General features: G+C 35.8%; 1 protein-coding gene across 1 annotated transcript in view; it reads left to right on the top strand.

Annotated features, from left to right (window-relative positions):
* The window catches only part of LOC107294151 (aspartyl/asparaginyl beta-hydroxylase), a 58967-nt gene that overhangs the window by 32057 nt on the left and 8114 nt on the right, over window positions 1-18796 (top strand). The window contains exons 12-16 of the mRNA XM_029285545.1: window positions 585-721; window positions 2908-3006; window positions 3884-4102; window positions 7229-7366; window positions 14892-15027. Coding sequence (XP_029141378.1) covers window positions 585-721; window positions 2908-3006; window positions 3884-4102; window positions 7229-7366; window positions 14892-15027 — 729 coding nt within the window. The remainder of the gene's footprint in view (window positions 1-584; window positions 722-2907; window positions 3007-3883; window positions 4103-7228; window positions 7367-14891; window positions 15028-18796) is intronic.

Below are 18796 nucleotides of genomic sequence, written 5' to 3'. Positions count from 1 at the left end.
ATACACCTGTCCGTTTCCAGTGGCTGAAATTGCAGTGTACAGGCTTAAAAGCTGAAGTTTTATTGTGCAAAAATAAATCTTTGGACACAAAATGCATTTCAATTACTAATCATTCCCAGGAACATTATATTACGGATATAATTTATATTTGAATAATTAAAGGTAGTAATTGTCCTAGTTTTATTCTCAGGTAGCCTATGTGATCCCAAAGAGCAGCAAGCCTTTCATTAAATAGTGTGATAATTTTGAATACCATGATTAAACTCAGTTTATTTATATCTAAAATGGATGCAGCTAATAAAAAGGCCAACAATTTGGAATATGCATTATTGTCCAAAAAGAAGATAGTGAAAATGCTTTGATTGTGCACTAGAGGTCTCCATAACACTAGGCAATGCAAGCATAGTTTTCTAAGGCATGACTTAGAAGTGAAAGTTTTACACATGTTGTACTGTTTAATGGCACATAGTTTATTTTATTTTTTAACAATCTTAATTTATTTTGTTAGCGTAGTTCCTGTATTCTAAGTTGCTTCTTCATGTACATAGCCAAGTTGCTTTTTTATTGTTTCCCCGTCAAATTAGGTCGCATGAGAGGTTCATTAGTTACACTACAGAAACTAGTTGATTTGTTTCCTAATGATGCTTCATTCAAGAACAACCTTGGAGTGGGTTATCTTTTAATTGGAGACAATAACAATGCCAAGAAGGTTTACGAGGAGGTGAGTTTCTCTTAAGTACAGATAAATGATCTCAAAAATACTATATGTGTGATTATGCAAGTCTTTATATATAAGAGCCATGCATTAAAAAATAACCTAGCTAGGTGGATAAAAACCTAGATATAATTATTAATTGCTTTGCCCATTTATTTTCACAAATCTAAAAACATCATTTTGATATTCTCATAAGGTATTAATGGTCAACCCTTTAATAACCCTTAAAAGTAGGTTTCCCTATTTATATGTTTTTTTTCAAATTCTAGGTCTTCATTTTTTTTTCTTTTACTCTTTTCTTCTTATGTTTAGATAAGGATGACATATTCAAGCCAACACCATAGCCTTCTTCAGTCAATCGAACACAGCTATGTGACAGTACTGCTGCAAATAAATTAAGCAAGTTGAGAATGAGAATAGTGCTTTTGAAATAATCGTGTCCCAATAAAAGAGAATATTTGTAGTTCATGATTGAAATGAGTAGTCCTTGATGTTCTCTGAGATTGATTATTTTCTTGCAGACGTTTCATTACATAAAAACGTTGATGATGTTACCTAGTTTGGGTAATGAAATGTCTGCAACGAAACAACCAAGCTCAGAGAGCATCAAAGGAGCCCTCCTAGTCATCTCAGTCTGTCTATCTATTTTACAAAAGAAATCTTACATGGTTATCATGAGATTTTATGAAATGTTATTATTTATTATAATGGCAGCCTCTGGGTGCCATACGGTTGACTATAGTATACTCCTTCACATCCATGAATTGGAATAAGAAATTGTAGGTCAGCTGCAGTCAAACTTACAGAAATCTTTTCTGTCATCTTAAAATGTTGTTCACTATTGTTCTCATTAGCTTTAATTAGCAATGGCAAGGATGCTTGAACTTCTAATCTGTCAGCAGCTACAGAGCCAGATGTTAACAGCTTGACTTCAGTGTTCTTCAGCCCTTCAATTATTCAGACCTTTTTTTAAAAAAAAAATCTCATTCTTTCTTCAGTGAGAAGGCTAAGTAGTAAAAATTAAATCAAAGAATTATATGTCTTTAACTGGAAATCAGTCTGATGGAAATGTGCCCTATTTCTGGGAAATGTTTTATCAGACCATCCATTGTATCACAGCTTGGAAGCAACGTCAAAAAAGGGGTAGCATTTCACTCCCCCCCCATTATATATTTTTCTTTTGACTGTCATAGTCTGGAACTGAACACACTACATTAAAGATAGTCTTTGTAAGAAATCAAAGCTGCTTTTGTTTTCAAACAGCAATTGATCTTGTTTTTACTTTTTTCAAGGGCTTTCTTTGTAGTGCAAGAAATCTGAAGACATGTTCTCGCTTATTCAGGTTATGCTAGTGCTCTGAACTATGCATGTTACAGCTAATGGAGTCAGGTGACTTGGTTACAAGGAAAATTCCCCTATCCAACAGACATGTGGTGTCTCCACAGTTCTCTGTACTGTTTGGCACTCCACCTTCCATTAAATCGATTGTACAAATATCAAATCCAACATTCAGAATTCTTAAAGTGGATCTTAATAAATTTCATTTCTATAGGAAATTTTATTTCTACTCCATCTTAGAGGCAATAAGAAAATGCTACCAAAACCACTATCTTCCATTGATAATGAGTTTTTCTCTTCTTTCTTGTAACATTTCACATCTGCTGCCAGGTTTGAATTTCTCTGTTTCTACTGGAGCATAAAATGATATACAGCAGGGACTTGTACATCATATTATCATCACTTTATGGGTTTTTTATTTATTGGATTTACAGCCTGCCTTTTTTTTGTATAGGAACTCAAGGTAGCAAACATTGTGGTTTCCCTTCCTATTTTTCTCCAGCAAGAGCCCTTTGAGGTTGATTGGGCTGAGAGAGAGTGACGGGCCCTATGGGTAGGGTAAAGTACAGTCTGGGCCTCCCTGCTCATAGTCCAGCACCTTAACCAGTATACTCATGGTCTGAAATAGAGCACTTGACCCAAAGTACCCCAGGGGCTGAGGAGGGACTAGAACCTGAGTCTGTCAGGTGCTATTCCGACTCCAGATTCCATACTGCTGCCAGTTAGAGAAAAGAGAAGATAAAGGACTGAAAGAAACAAATACATTTTTAGGTCTTTCTAAAAAACTGTGCATCAATGTTTTAGAAAGCTGCAGAGATGAAGTCGTAATTATTATTTGTTTTGCTCTCCCTTAGGTTCTAAGCCTGGCTCCTAATGATGGCTTTGCAAAAGTGCATTATGGATTCATTCTGAAGGCAGAGAACAAGATTGAAGAAAGCATTCCCTATTTGAAGGTAAAATTTACATTAGGACTTTTATCTTTTTCTATTTGAGAAAGCAAAAAGCATTTGCTGCCGAAAGGAGGGCAATTGGGATGTCATGTACTGTATAGGATTAGGGGTGAAGTATTTAACAATAGAGCTTTCTCAAAGACCATATTTCCAGATTCTGGGTTTCCAGTAAGTCATATAATGTTTTTTCTACCTACTCTGTTCAAAAGCTAATTCATATATCTCTTTTTGTGATGGTTTTTCTGATGTAATCCTCTATATAGTAAAATAATAGATTAGTACATGTTGAATTACGGGCAATAATCATTTTCAGTTGTAAACACTTGAGAAAGAAGCATCTTGTGTTGTATCTCCACCTCTAGAAATGCCTCTGGGCATAGCAGTTTAGCAGCTGAAAAGATCAGGGGGGAAAAGAATAGTAATTTCATAATCAGTGTGGAAATAAGAAAAGTAAGATACAGAATTATAGGAATCCCAAGGTTCATAAAGCTCAGCAGAAAAGAACTGTGTAAATCCAGTTATGGTAACAATGACTTCATTCTTTGAATTTAATTTCTTTAGCCAAAATGACACCATGTACATCAGAGGTATCAGCAATACTGTATAGGGAAAATCAAGATTTACCAAAATATGGGTGACAATGCAAATAAACATATAATAAGAGAAAAAACAGAACTTGAGTTATGAGAGTGAAATGTTGGAAGCAGAAAATTTGAAAATCATTATAGATATGCAAGTTAATAGCAGGGTGAAAAAGGAGAGAAAAGGGAATGGCTGGCTGGCTGGCACAATTTCTTGTAGAACTCAGTACAGTGATAACCTAAGGGATAAATTTAAAATGACTTAACAAGTAGTTGATGTGGTTTCCCTTTTTTTCTAGGAAGGTCTAGAATCAGGAGATCCTGGCACTGATGATGGCCGCTTTTACTTTCATTTGGGCGATGCCATGCAGCGAGTCGGAAACAAAGAGGTAGGGGGTCTACTGACTTCATCTGAAAAAGCAAACCACACCACAGCCACAGAGGGTAGGGGTAACTTAGTCCCAATGGCCAGGAACCTGAAAAAAGAGGATGAATATCCCTATCATGCTGTAGAAGAGGTACTTTGCTGTCTCTTCAATTGTATATTTTGGTCAACACTCAGAGCTTAATTAGAGGTAATATTATTCATAGCTTTAACACTGCAGTGGCTGTGCTGTACCTATAAAAAAAAGTTTAACAAATGAATACATAGCTAGCTTGGATAAACCTCTGCCCAGTATTTATTCCTTATACTATAAATTTTGTTTTCTAATTATTAAAAGTTTCAGCTGACAGAGATGTAGTATTCCTTTCCTCCCTTCCTTTAAGTTACGGGTGCCAAATTTAATCACATCCTGTGATGTAGCGTGACGTATCATGACGTTTTTTGCCTTTGCAGAGCCGGGGTGGGCATGGCCTTCGCGTGATGTATCCGGCCTGCGGGCCCCCAGTTTGATGCCCCTGCTTTAAGTTATCCCCTCCCTCCTGATCAAGTTAAGTTTAGGCCAAGATTGAGCAAATAGCCATGTTTTTGGTGCTAAGACTAGTAAGGGGGGGAGAGGCAATGCTATTTCAGAAGACAGATGTTAAACATAGAAGGCCTTGTCTGAATCCTGCTAAATAACATTGCTTAATCAATGGGATCCCCACACAAGTCAGTTCTTTCAGAATGTTGTAGATGGGCAGAAACCATAGGAGACAGATGTTCCTTCAAATAATCTACCCCGTGCCATATAAGGCTTTAAAGGTGACAACTAGCCTTATTGCACCTAGAATCCAATTGGCAACCAGTACAAACCACAAAGCATAGGCATTATATAAACATAACATGGCCTGCACATTACGGTTTGTTCCATTAGATTTTGGACCAACTGCACCTGGTTTTCAGGGAAAGCTCTATGTAATTTGCAGTCCAACCACAAGGTGATTAAGGTATGAATGACTATTAATCCAGAAAAGGGCACCCTTGATGTGCAAGAGAATCTACAGTATGCAAAGGTCTTCCTGGCCACCTGCTGCAGTGTGCTGTTCAAAGAAGTGTGAGCTCAGAAGGACCTGCAGATTGCATGCCAGACTCAACCAGGATTCTGCAATTCCATTAAAACCCAAAGAGGAAAGATCTTTCATATCTGGGCCCAAACATGCACAGTTACTCAGTCTTACTGAGTTTGTTCCTTTTCATGCAAATCCTCAGAGCCACCAAGCACTAGGATTTGACTTCAACAGCATCATTTGGCCAGCCCATGACTGAGAAATACTATTGAGTATCATTGATATACTGAGGATATCTGCCCCCAAAATGATGGATGATCTGACTCAGGTCATCTTATGAAGATGTTAAATGATGGGAGAAGAGTATTTATCCCTGAGGCTTCCCACAAATCAGTAGCATCTGGCTCAAATTATCTCCTGTTATGAACACTGACAAATCAGGCAATCAAGCTCTGTTGATTTGGTATATTCATTAATTTTCAGTGTGGTTTATATTGTATATGTTATTCAATGGATACTCTAGTTTGGAACAAAAATAGGGTTCATGAAAAATGATCTTCCTTGGGCAAAACATCTAAATTTGTCACTGTGAGTCAGTTCTGAATGAACAGAAAAAAAATCCTGAATATGTTCAAATTCAAGATTTAATCAAAGAAACAAATCAGTACACAAGCATTTGTAATCCCCATCACTGAAGATACATGTTCATACCTAAGTTTGCAGTCAGGACTAAAAATTAAGCTATTGATGTTTTGAAAGTTTACTTCCAAATGAGTATTTTACATAACTGGATAAAGGTTTTAAATGCATGGAATTAGTTAAACTGCTCTTAGCTATATAATGCCAAAATGGATACAAGCATTCTTAACCGCAGTTGTTGGAATTGTATGCTTCTGGTCTGACCCTCTACTCCAATCTTACCATATGAATAAGGAAGTCTGTAAAATAGTTTTAAATGCTTCTGGACAAATATGCTAGCAACGCCCTAGACAATATAGAACCCTATACCATAAGGATTCTGAATCCTATGCTTTAAAAAAAATAATGTAATTCACCTTCAAATTGCCCTGGTAAATTCAAGGAGATCAGCAGTAATAGAGATGAAGTGAAGCATAAATCTTGTCTCCCCTTCCATAATTATAATTAAGATGGAGTTTAAATTCAATAAAAATTGGCATAAGAAATAAGCTCCTCCTTATTCAATAGGTGATGTAAGATGAGGCTTTTCAGAGCCCTTTGCAGTGTCTGAAAGAGAGAAGCAGAGTTTTTCCTTTCACGCTTGACATTTCAGTTAAAACCACATGAAGGAGTTCTTACATTTGATGCCAGTCCAGATAACTGCTATTCATTCTTTTGGTTCTGACAACATTATTCAGAACAGAGTATTGCTTGTCTTTGTTTCGCCAGAAGAGGAGGCATAAAGGATATAGAGAGCCCTCAGAAACATTATGAAGCATAGGAAGTATGGATTGTTGCAAATAGGGAACATTGGGAAGATGTGGGTATAGATGGATTGAACAGGAGAATGAGAAAATCATCTAACTTTTCATTATTCTTTATTCCAAATAGAATTAGAGGCCACAGTGCAGGAAATTCTGTTTCCTCTTTTATTTCCTCCTGGTTACAGATCATCAGTGATAGACATACCAGTTCTTCTGGATTTTTTGAGTCCTGTGTTCCTTTGTTTCCAATGTATTTCTGCTGCTTCATGGGTAACAATAGCTTCTATATATGGTCATGGATTTATTATATCAATGCCTCAAAAGAAAAAGTTCACTCATTCCTAGTTGACTCATATAGTTATATAAAATACTCATTAAATATAATGACAGTTAAAGTGATATTATAAAATTTTGGGAATATGAACTGCAGTAATAATTTGGAACTAATTTTGTAAAAAATAATTTTTTTTCCCAGCCCAGGTTAACATTGCTTTCTTATAAATGACAATAATTTCAAAAATGGACTTAAAATGTATTGGATAAACTATACAATGGAGTAAATGTTTTTCTGTTCATTATCATTTCTGCTCATTATCATTAACATTATCATTTCAGTTTTAATAACTAATATTAATATTTTATTATTGTGCGAGAAATAAGTATCATTAGAAAGCCAGAAATAATGACTAGATTATTCTATTTCTTATTAACTTAATTTTTCAGTTGAAATGCAATAATTAAAAAATATGCTGTCAAATTTCAATCTTCTAGGCCTACAAGTGGTATGAACGTGGGTACCAACGAGGTCACTTTGCCTCTGTCTGGCAGCGTTCTCTATATAATGTCAAAGGCTTAAAAGCTCAGCCATGGTGGACAGCAAAGGAAACTGGTTACACAGAACTGATCAAGGTGCGTGATATTGTTCTTCCATAGAAACATTATACTAAGTTGATTTTAAAATTGCTGGATTTTAAAATTGCTGCTCTGTGTATTTTAGAATAAGCCCAATGAACATAATGGAACATACTTCTAAACAGAGTTGAATGAGTATGTCAGGTCTGGTGTCTATCTTGGTCCCAGTGTTTTTATTTCTATTTTTGTTTGCTCTAATTTAATTTATGCTTAATCTGTGATTTTTTTAAAAAAAAATCCTAATGTTGTGTGCATATTTCTCCTTGGGTGAATCTCCTTTCTATCTGCCTCCTGCATACACAACGTAAGCCGGGGGGGGGGGGGTGTCCTCTAAGACAGGGCTTTTCAACTGGTGGTACGCGTACTACTTGTGGTACATTAACGAGTGGCAGGTGGTACGCAGCCCTGCTAGCCAAGTGTAGTGGGGGAGGGAAAGAGCCAGCGCAGGCAAGGACTTACTGTGAGAGAGTCCTCTGGAGCTGCAGAGTGGCTGAGGCTGAGCCTCACCCCAGGCTCACTTCTGGCTCACCCTCCCCCATGAGAAAGGAGGAGGAGAGGGGCGGAGACAGGAGAAGCTATAAAAGAAGGCAGTTTGGGCGGGAGAGGGGAAAAAAAGAAGCAGCCTCCCAGGATGTGGAGTCAGCTCTAGCTGCAGAAGGGGAAGGAGGAGGGTGGGGGGAGGAGAGGAGAGGAGATCAAGGAATCCAAGCAGGCCAGCCATGAGCCGATCTACAACTTCTGTGGCAGCCACCTGTGCTGGCAGCAACAAACAGGCAAGAAATGCAGCAGGGGAGGGGTTGCCCTCCAGGAGGAATGAAGAAAGGTAGCATCAGCTGGAGGTAAGACACGGAGGGAGGGAGGGAGGGAGATGGAGTGGAAGGATTCTTATGTGCTTTTGTGACTTTGAAGTTCTGGGATTTGTGTAATGTGGACTTTGTGTTCTTAAGGAGTGTTTGGCAATTTCTATTTGGCTGATGGCTGATGTCTCATGTTAGCTTCTATTGTTCTGCTATTGTTAGCTGTAAGTTTTGCTGCAAGGGATTTTGAAGTATTTTTCTCCTGAATGGATTTTGCCTGTAGCATTCCTTTACTTATGAATGGAGCCATTTGGGGAGGCTGACTTAGCCGGCAGCCAATACTTACTACATTTTTTTTTCCTTAAGTGCCGGCTGCACTCATTAACTTTCCTTTCTAGCCAGTAGCTAATTCTTAAAGAGGAATGTGCCTTTTTAAGCCAGTTCCCTCAGCAGCTTCACTTTTCTGTGTCTGGAGGCTTTTCATTGTTTGATGAAAATATGGAAGAGGGAAAATATGGGGGGGTGTTCAAATTCTTCCTTCAGAAGGAGGTGGGCATGAGAAAGAAGGAGGGAGGGAGGGAAGGAAGGAAGTCCCACCTTAGCACTTGGCCACTAGCAGCCCTGCCATTGACTTTGCTTGTCAAAAGGTTGCAAAAAGGGATCATATGACTCTGGAACACTGTAATCATCATAAATGTGAATCAACTGCCAATCATCCAAATATAAATCACATGACCCTGGGCATGCTGCAATGGTCATAAGTGTGAAAAATGGTCATAAGTTATTTCAGTGCAATTGCAACTTTGAACAGGTTTTTTGGTTTTTTTGGTCATCAAGTTTTTGACACCTTGCTAGGTGGTACTCGAATATTGCCATAGCCTAAAAGTGGTACAGTCGGTGAAAAGGTTGAAAAGCCCTGCTCTAAGAAATGTGATTTGGATGTAACCCCTTATAAATCCAAACATAGAAGTAGTTTTTGGGTGAGGCTTTTCAGAAGTGGTTTGCCATTGCTTCCTTCTTAGAGCTAACAGAGAATAACTGGCCCAATATTAACCAGCTGACTTTGTGCCTAAGGCAGAAGTAGAACTCACAGTTTTACAGTTTGTGTGATGTCTTAATGATTATACCAAATTGGCTCTCTTCTGCTACATTGCCAAAGATATAAATAGAAAAGATTTTGATTTAGAATCTAGTTACATAGATTTGCACTAAAATGAGAACAGATTAATTTCTCACTACTGTATTTCTATTCCTGAATAATCATTCAAAATATAAGTCTGCCCCAGGCAAGTCTCCCTTATAACTGATAAAAAATTATTTTCTTTCTTCACTAGAAGTTAAATTATTTCTTTCTAGTTCAAATTGCTTTACAGCAATGTATTGAAAGGATTAGATTGCAGAAGTATGTTAAGTAGCAAATACAATGAATTGCATGCTCAGCCCTTGAATTGGACAGACAAAGATAGCTACGATAACTCAATAATTCACACTAATTACAAGGAGGCAAGCCTTTAATTGCTGAATGTTGTAATTAGTGGATAACAGACCAATCTATGTTTCCTCGTGATCTCATAACTCTTAAAGGTTTCAGTGGGACATTTAATTGCATATGGTAGGCAATATTAGATCAGCTGGATAAATGGAGAAATCAGGCTAGATTGAAAGAACTTGGCAATATGTATAGTTCTTGTGATAGATGAGAAAAGTATTTATGATTACTGCACTGCTGTTCCTTAATTTATTTGTTCTAGTATTAATCTTAACATTTAGAATATCATTTGGTGGAAGTTTTATTCTTGTTATATATCTAGGACAGGCTTACCTGGAACTGGTTCTCCCAACTGTATTAGTAACAAAACTATGCTCACATTATTTGGGAGAGAAATGATGATTAAAAACAAAATGATCTGATTTTCATGAGCAAGATGTATTTAAATGTTAGGAGAGAATTTTCTTTTATATTAGAAGTCCAGTTCCTTATTGTTTTTAGCTAATACTTTCAGCAGATTTCCTTGTGAAAAAAGTTAAGGAGAACTTAATTTGCATGTGCACATTAAATTCTATCTGTACGAGAATTGTGATTGTTTTTTAAAAAAAAATTCTTCCTATTACAGTCAATGCAGTGTTAAATAATAATGCTGGCTGCAGAAAAACAGATGTGTAGGAATGCTCAGAAATGTTAGAAAATAGTTGAATCAGGCAGGGTAGTGTTGAAGGAAAACAAGTCTGATCACCGCTAGCACCTCCATCATTTGACTCTGACTCATCTCTAGACTTATCCTCTTGCTTAGTCCTTCAGATGCTGCTTTCCCAATGAGCTCACTTTTGTATTTTTAAGTTTGACTGGATTTACGATCAGAGGATTTATTACAGCAGTAACTCAGATGTCTTGTGAGGCCAGAACAAATTCTGTCCGTCCAGCAGCATGAAAAATATCAGAGACAGAAATGCTTTTGTTTTTTGTCCTGAATGCTACTCACTGTGGTTCTCCAGCATCTCAATTTAGACCTCTTGGAATGTTGTTCATAAAAGAAAAAAAATCAAAGGCTCCTTTCTACTGTATCTCCCATTATAGGTTGCTGCATAATACACCATTCTATTTACAACTATTAGTTTATTTTATTTTAATGAAAATAGCAGAAGGGCTGACAGTTCTTTGAATTAAATAGAAAACTTTGATTTGGAAGTTTCAGTGCTTGGGTTTAATCATAGTTTGGCACCCAGATGATATCTAATATTATAAGCATGGCAAATTTAAAGATCGGAAATGAGGAAAGATAATTACACATTTTCATGTAGAAAAGGATGATAGGACAGAACCAATAGGCGTCTGCTTCAAAGCAGTAACCGACAGCTACTGTATGTGAATCTTCATTAATCATGTTTTGGAAAATTGCCTGGTATTCTGGTAAATTAATCTCTTGTAATTTAAGGGATATGTAAGCCTCCTGTTCTTTTCAGGAAATAGTTATAGAAACAAGTTATTTTTTGTAAGGATAATTGATTTGCATATCTAATATGGCTAGTGTGTTCTTAGGGTTGCAGATGTAATGATTTCTCTCTCCAGTAGCTACGTATCCATTTTTGTCTACTTGTACAAATATATAAAGACGTTTATTGGAAACTGAGATGCTGCATTTTCAACAACTATATGGAAAAGCCGGGCTTTGAATCTCCCTGCTATTTTATAAATACCTACACCCAACCTTTGAATCTTTGCAAAGAGTCAAAATCCTTTAGGGGGGAGCGGTATGGGGGGGGGGAAACCAGACCCTTTAAGAAGTCTGTTTCCTCTTCAACTTATTTTTCTTGCATAGGGTTAGGTGATTTATATTATAGATAGCTTTTAGATACCCATTCCAGGTGTTTCACATGACAAAAAAAGTATGCATACACAAACAAACATAAAACACAAGGGGATAATTCTCACAAAGACAAAAAAAAATCAGTTCAACAAGAAAGCCTTCCATCTGTCTTCCTGAGGACAGTGGTTGAGTATGACCAGGTATTCAATTTGATTAATGAAATACAACCCCAGCCCCCTTCTGCACTAGTCTCCTCTGTATATAATTGCCTATGACTGTTTGAAATGCTCTTAAGCATCTCCATCTCCTGTCACAGATTTATGTTAAAATTTCTCAGGTAGGTAGATTGACTTTCATTCATGTGTTCAAGCAGAGCTTGGAAGGTCCTCTGCTAGAGATGCTTCTGTCTGGATTTCTGCAAGAAGCAGAAGGTAGAAAGTCAAAACTTTCTATTCTATAATTCTCCCAATTCTATAATTCTATGAGAAAATAATGGGGTTGTGCATGAGCAGAAATATTCAGATATTCTGAGTTTTAAAAGCAATCAGGGAGCTTTTTTTTTAAAAGAAAATGTGTATTCTAGTTTTACTACAAGTATGAAAGATAAGATAAAAAGTATGGCTTTGTCTAGTTTATGCAGACTGGGGAGTTTACTTTCTATCACACTGTTTAGTCCTCTCACTATTACTTTTTATCAACCTCACAATAAAATAACTCTAGGCACCTTATAATAAAAAGAATTATAAAATCAATTAAAAACAATTAAAAATTAACAATGTTTTACAATTATTATAATTATCATTTTTACGGGCATATTTAGAAACAACGTATTGGGTCACAGCCAATGTTTATGTTCAAAAGATATTTATGAAGCCTAAGTATAATCTGAAATCTAGAATTTAGTTTAAGTTGCACCTTAAATTATTTTTAAAAATTAAATGTTTTAGAACCTGGTAACCGCTAAGGGAGATGTTTACAGAAACACTGGTACCTATTGTGCCAGATCTAGCTTATATGTGCAAACTATATGAAAAAAGAAATATATAAGTAACATACTTGGACTATAACAATAAAATAATACAGTGATTGAATACTATAATTCAGTGGTTAAAACAATTTACTCTTTAAGCAACACTGGCAACTGATTTTATCTAGCCATGGTGGTGCAGTGGTTAGAATGCGGTATTGCAGGAGTTTGATTCTGAACGACTCAAGGTTGACTCAGCCTTCCATCCTTCCAAGGTCGGTAAAATGAGGACCCAGATTGTTGGGGGCAATATTCTGACTCTGTAAACAGCTTAAAAGGGGCTGTAAAGCACTATGAAGCAGTATATAAGTCTAAGTGTTATTGCTATTTCTACTGCTTTGTGTGAATAACAGCAAAAGCTCCTGCTGCAGCAAATATCTATTTTGGCTTAATTGACATTATATGTCGGGTGCCTAAAACAGATAATACAACTGGAAGGTTGCCTAAGGAATCAATAAACAAAGTTGTGGAATCATTAGAAAAGAGTATTGTAACTATCATATTTTGCATGTTACTTATTACAATTTTGAACAAAAAACAATTCTAATTAGGAGCATTGTTTTTGCTACAAGCAAAATATGCCAAAACAGAATAACAACAAGCTTAATAAAGATGATGTTTTAATTAATTTTGAAAAGGCTTCATTCTTCTACTTCAGTTATTTTTAATGCCAAAAAATGTAGGCAAGTTTGTTGTTCGCGCAATCTAAATTTGCAAGTGTATCACTTCATCATTTGCAGTTTTGCAAAAAAGCAACATCAATCTTTTCAATTTTGCAGCATCAAAACTTTATTTTCTAACTTTATATAGTATGTAAAATGCTACTCATAATCAAATACAATCCACACAATAAGAAATCTTTATCTGAGAAATATGTCTCATATTGAAAGAATATGAGATAAAAGATAAGATAAAAGATAAAGATAAAAGAATCTAAACTATTTCATTTGTACCATTTTCATAACTAGTAATTATTTTTCTTTCTGATCCTAGGGCATGTTTTTAAAAGGTAGGGATGAAATTAGTCCCCATGTCCTTTATCTTTCTGTCCAATATGCTGACTTTTTGGTGTCAGTAGCACCATGAGTGGATTGTGTCATTTGTTCCAACAAGTCAATAATTAGTAATAGCTATTGATGGATTTAAACAGTCAGCATGTTTAAACACATGGAAAGACTAAATCATAATCAGTGGTACCTGGCTCAATAGTAGTAATAGAATAACAGAGTTGGAAGGGATCTTGGAGGTCTTCTAGTCCAATCCCCTGCTCAAGGAGACCCTATACCATTTCAGACAAATGGCTGTCCAATCTCTTCTTAAAAACTTTCAGGATTGGAGCATTCACAACTTCTGTAGCCAAGTTGTTCTACTAATTAATTGTTCTGTCAGGAAATTTCTTCTGAGTTCTAGATGGTTCTCTCGATTAGTTCCCATCCATTGATTCTTGTTTTGCCTTTTTTGCTTTTCCCTCTTCTTTGTGGTAGCCCTTAGATATGGGAACATTGCTATCATATCACTCTGAGTCCTTCTTTTCACTCTGATTAAACTAGACAAAGCCAATTCCTGTAACTATTGTTCATATGTTTTAGCCTCCAGTCTCCTAATAATCTTTGTTACAGCCTAGGACTGTGTTGGGTTTTTTGGTACACTGCTGGCTCATATTTAAGTGATTGTTCACTAGGACTCTGAGATCCGTCTCACAGTTTCTACTATTGAGCCAAGTACCACTCATTATGATTAAGTCTGTTCATGCAGTTCATGATCTCATCCACAGTCATACTTGGTCATGTATTTGATGCTATAAATGAACTTCTTCACCTTTTAGCAACAATATAGTAGATTTGAAGAAGTCCTTCTTTGGAGACAACAGTTTTGGTTGTTTAAAGACAATGCTAGCTATAAAGAAATCACTAGATTGGCATAATTTAGTATGTCAGGCTCCTGCTTCAGGCTCATGTTAAGTATATTTATTTTGTTTTATCAGTTTCCTAATCCATAAAATCCAACTACATTTTCCTTTTTCATGTTTCCAAGTTTGGCATTCCAATCACCAATCACAATCTGCACATCTTGCATGCATGTTCTGTTGATTTCAAATTGGACTTGATCATAAAGTCCAATCTTTTTCTTCTGCATCAGTGGTTAAAACATAAATTTGAATGATTATCATATTATTGGATTGCGCACCAAGTAACTCCTTCCTTAGGTAAATCAAAAGCAAATAAAAGTGAAAGCCATTCTGGTAAGTATTTGATATTATTGGAATAGTTATGATACAAAAGTAATTGAAAATGAGAAACTCTGGGAGGCTTTGTGACATATGAGCCTATATTTATTTTTGAGGAGAATTAGTTAAAAGAATATGCAATGTACGTGATGTTTTGTCCTGTTAGTCCTTAGAAAAAAACTGGAAGGTGATCCGGGATGAAGGACTTGCTGTAATGGATCGAAGCAAGGGCCTCTTTCTTCCAGAAGATGAAAATTTACGAGAAAAGGGTGACTGGAGCCAGTTTACTCTGTGGCAGCAAGGTACACAACTCATTACTTTTCTTGTCTCTTCCATTGTTCCCTTTCCATGCTAACAAAACAAAACAACTGAAATGTTAAAGGGAAAATATGTGTTGTGATGTTAAAGATCAGGATTATGAACATTGAAGTGCCGGCCCTATTTTTTCTGGGAGGGAAAGATGCTCTTCATGGATCCATGCTGCTCTTACCATTATTACTAGACTTGAGCAAAAACTCTTTTTTTCATTTTTACTATTATTTCATATTCAATTTAAAGAAATGTTTTTATTTCTTCCCCAAAGAGGACAATATCATTGAAATCCTCATGAAAGGAGAGTAGGGTTTTTACATTTAATTAACTGCAAATTGACTCAGAGCATATGAATTACTATTTTTATTATTCTTAGCATAGTTATTCTTACATAGGGAATATCTGAGATAAATAACAAACAATAAATATTTACAATTTCATAAAAGAAACTCAGTTGGACCATAAGAAAGGTTGAGCACAAAAGAATTGAGGCCTTTGAACTATGGTGCTGGAGAAGACTCCTGTGAGTCCCCTGGACTGCAAGGCGATCAAACCGGTCAGTCCTAGAGGAGATCAACCCTGACTGCTCTTTAGAAGGCCAGATCCTGAAGTTGAAATTCAAGTACTTTGGCCACCTAATGAGAAGGAAGGACTCACTGGAGAAGAGCCTAATGCTGGGAAAGATTGAGGGCAATAGAAGAAGGAGACGACAGAGAATGAGGTGGCTGGATGGAGTCACTGAAGCAGTAGGTGTGAGCTTAAATGGACTCCAGAAGATGGTAGAGGACAGGAAGGCCTGGAGGAACATTGTCCATGGGGTCACGATGGGTTGGACACGACTTCGCAACTAACAACAACAACAAAAAGAAACTCAGAACTAAGCATGCTTTCAATCACTGTCAACAAAATTAGGACAATAATAAAAAAGGTTACAAAATATGTTTAAGCTGATATAAAAAAAATCAGGAAAATTTAGAGCTACGGTAACATGGATGGAGTCCAGCAATCCTATATACTTATGTCATAATTTAGTGATTCCCAAGCAGTGGCAATGTGTGTGGGATGGTTTCACATACACAATCTAATCCAGCACATGCACAAATGGAGTTTTGCGCGCTCGCCTGCCGCTTGCACGGCCCAGTTGCCACTAGGACACAGAATGGTACTAGTCCACAGACCAGGGATTGGGGGCCGCTGTCATAAATATAATGTAATTTTAATTTGATTATAGTGTCTACCAGCTATGTAAGGCAGAAATACTTAATCATGCAAGAAATGAAATAGAGGCAATTAAATTAAATGTATTAAAAGATGGGAAAAAGTTGAAAAGACTATACTGAGTTCTCTTACAAATAGGATTATAAAATTATCAAAACTTTTGCAGAGAAAGATAATTTATTCAGGAATTAACTTCTCTAGAGAGGTTTATAGTAATAAACCAAGCCAAATAAGAAGTATAAGATACTGATGAAGTATCTGTTGAATTTTTTAAAGCTGCAGAAGGGAGTTAAACTGTACATAGCTACATCTCAACAAATATGGAAAAAAGATTGTATGGCCTAGAGATTACAAAATAATGCATATAGCTATACTCAAGAAGGAAAATGCAGGAGAATGTCAATAAACTAATTTCTCACACAAGGAAAGTTTGGGCTAAGTTCTTACAAACAGAAATGGAGCAGTATATGGAGTGAATTTCAAAAGCAGGTAAGTTTCAAAAAATGCAAAGGGTCAGGTAAGTTAACATATGGTTAATAATTCAAGAGAATAAAAGAAATAGATTTGCATTTGCTTCTTTATAATATATCTGTCAATGTTATAATACACATGAATAGGACAGTAACTCATGGAAATAAAACACTAGATACTCTGGAATTGAACAGGGACAATGATGAAATTTTATAAAATAAAACAAAAGCTAAAAAGAAAACCACTATTAATAAATTAAAACAGAAATAAAAATGTTCTTCATATATGTGTATGTCTCAGTAAATGCAAATAAATTAGAAAAGTTCAGCAAAATAAAATCAATAATGCAATACTATTACCCCATTCTTGGCAATAATATAAAAATGTTTCCAATTACACAAGTATATAAACATACAACTCTGTTCTAAAGGTTAAACAAACATATGTAACATTTCCCATGATGAGCCACTGATTAAAAAGCAATAATATAACCCACTGAGTGCTATAAAATGATATTTAAAGCAAAGATGCACTCAAACTAAATAATGGCTCATTAATTACACAAAGAGAGGAACAATTCATGTACAGCATGTATGTAATTTCTGGAAATGGAGTACAAAGATTGTTTGAGAATAACCCTACAAATAATAAAATATTTTTTAAAAATTATACTGCCAAACTCTAAATGTTAAAAATAAATAATATATCTATTATCTAAGTATTGAATGACAAAATGATCATAGTAATTGTTAAGCTGAGGTCTTCATTAACACCTTTAGAGACCAAACATTTTAATCTTAATATCCATCATGTGTAAAGAAGAACTTTAGTCTGTATATACTGATGTGGACGCAAAAGGAAGGCCAAAAGGAAAAGTCTGAAATAGTGTGCAGATACAATATTTAACTAAAGGAGTCTTTGTGTGTTTATGTCTATTGCCACTTTTTTAATTGTTTAGTGGCTTTGCCTACATAAAGTAAATTGGCATGGATGCTTGGTAATATTTTACTGGTTACAGTTATAATATACGTTCTGCTCTACATGTTAATTAATACTTTGAGTTTCAAAATATAACTGCAAGAAATATACTGCCCACAATGAAAGACCTTATGAAGGGACTCTAAAACAGAAATGGACTATTACACTTTGAGCAATATATCACATTTCAGAAGTGAAATACTGCAAGCATAAGTTCTCATAGATATGGATTGACATCCAGGAATTTCCTAAGCTCAAAAATCAATAACTGAAAATAATTGAGAGGCTGAAACCCTAATATTCTGAAGTATGCAGATAACCTAATTTTGTTAAATAAAAGCAAAGGAGACATCAAAGCCTTTGTCTTACATTATGAATGGAAAAATGGAAAATGAGAAATCTGGGTTAATATTAAATATTAGGGAGAAACAGAATGTCAAGTGGCATAATTAATGAAGAAGTCAAAAAGATAGATAATTTATTTAAAAAGATAAGATTAAAAAAATGAAACATGTTCAGGAAAAGTATAATCTAGTCCTAGAAAGGATGACAATGACAAACAAAATAATGAAAAATAAGGATTCTTATAATGCAATAAAGATCAGAATACTTAAAATAGTGGTCTTTCCAGCTATGCCAATGATTAGCTGTGAAAGTTAGGCACTGAGAAAGAAGATAATGTTTAAATTATTGATGAGAAGAAGATTAATAAGAATATCGTAGGCTCCAAAAATATCCAGTTATGGACCAAATAAAGGCTCAGTGTTCCCTTGAGATTAGGAAGAAGAAATTCACATACTATAGATATGTGATACAAGCAAGGCTGTTCTTGGCAAAGCTGAGAAAGAAGACAGTAATAAGGTGGATGGTTGAGATCAAAAGAACATAGAATTGGGGGACTTCCGGTGGCAGGCGACTTCGTCGGTCGCAGCTGTTTGCTGCCTCCCGCCTGTTTCGCGTAAAAGCCGGTTTGACAGCCAGCACCAGCTGTCAAACGGCTTGATACCTTTCCCCTGGGCATAAGGGGATAGGTGAGCTGCCCGGGGTAGGAGTTGAGTTCCCGAGTCGTCCTATATGGACGATGTAGGTGAG

Source organism: Protobothrops mucrosquamatus, unplaced genomic scaffold (genome assembly GCF_001527695.2).
Source record: "Protobothrops mucrosquamatus isolate PMUCROS unplaced genomic scaffold, P.Mucros_1.0 scaffold1847, whole genome shotgun sequence".
In the NCBI taxonomy this organism is placed as follows: domain Eukaryota; kingdom Metazoa; phylum Chordata; class Lepidosauria; order Squamata; family Viperidae; genus Protobothrops; species Protobothrops mucrosquamatus.
The sequence above is the reverse complement of the archived record's forward strand: the minus strand, read 5'-3'. Positions and strand labels throughout refer to the sequence as shown.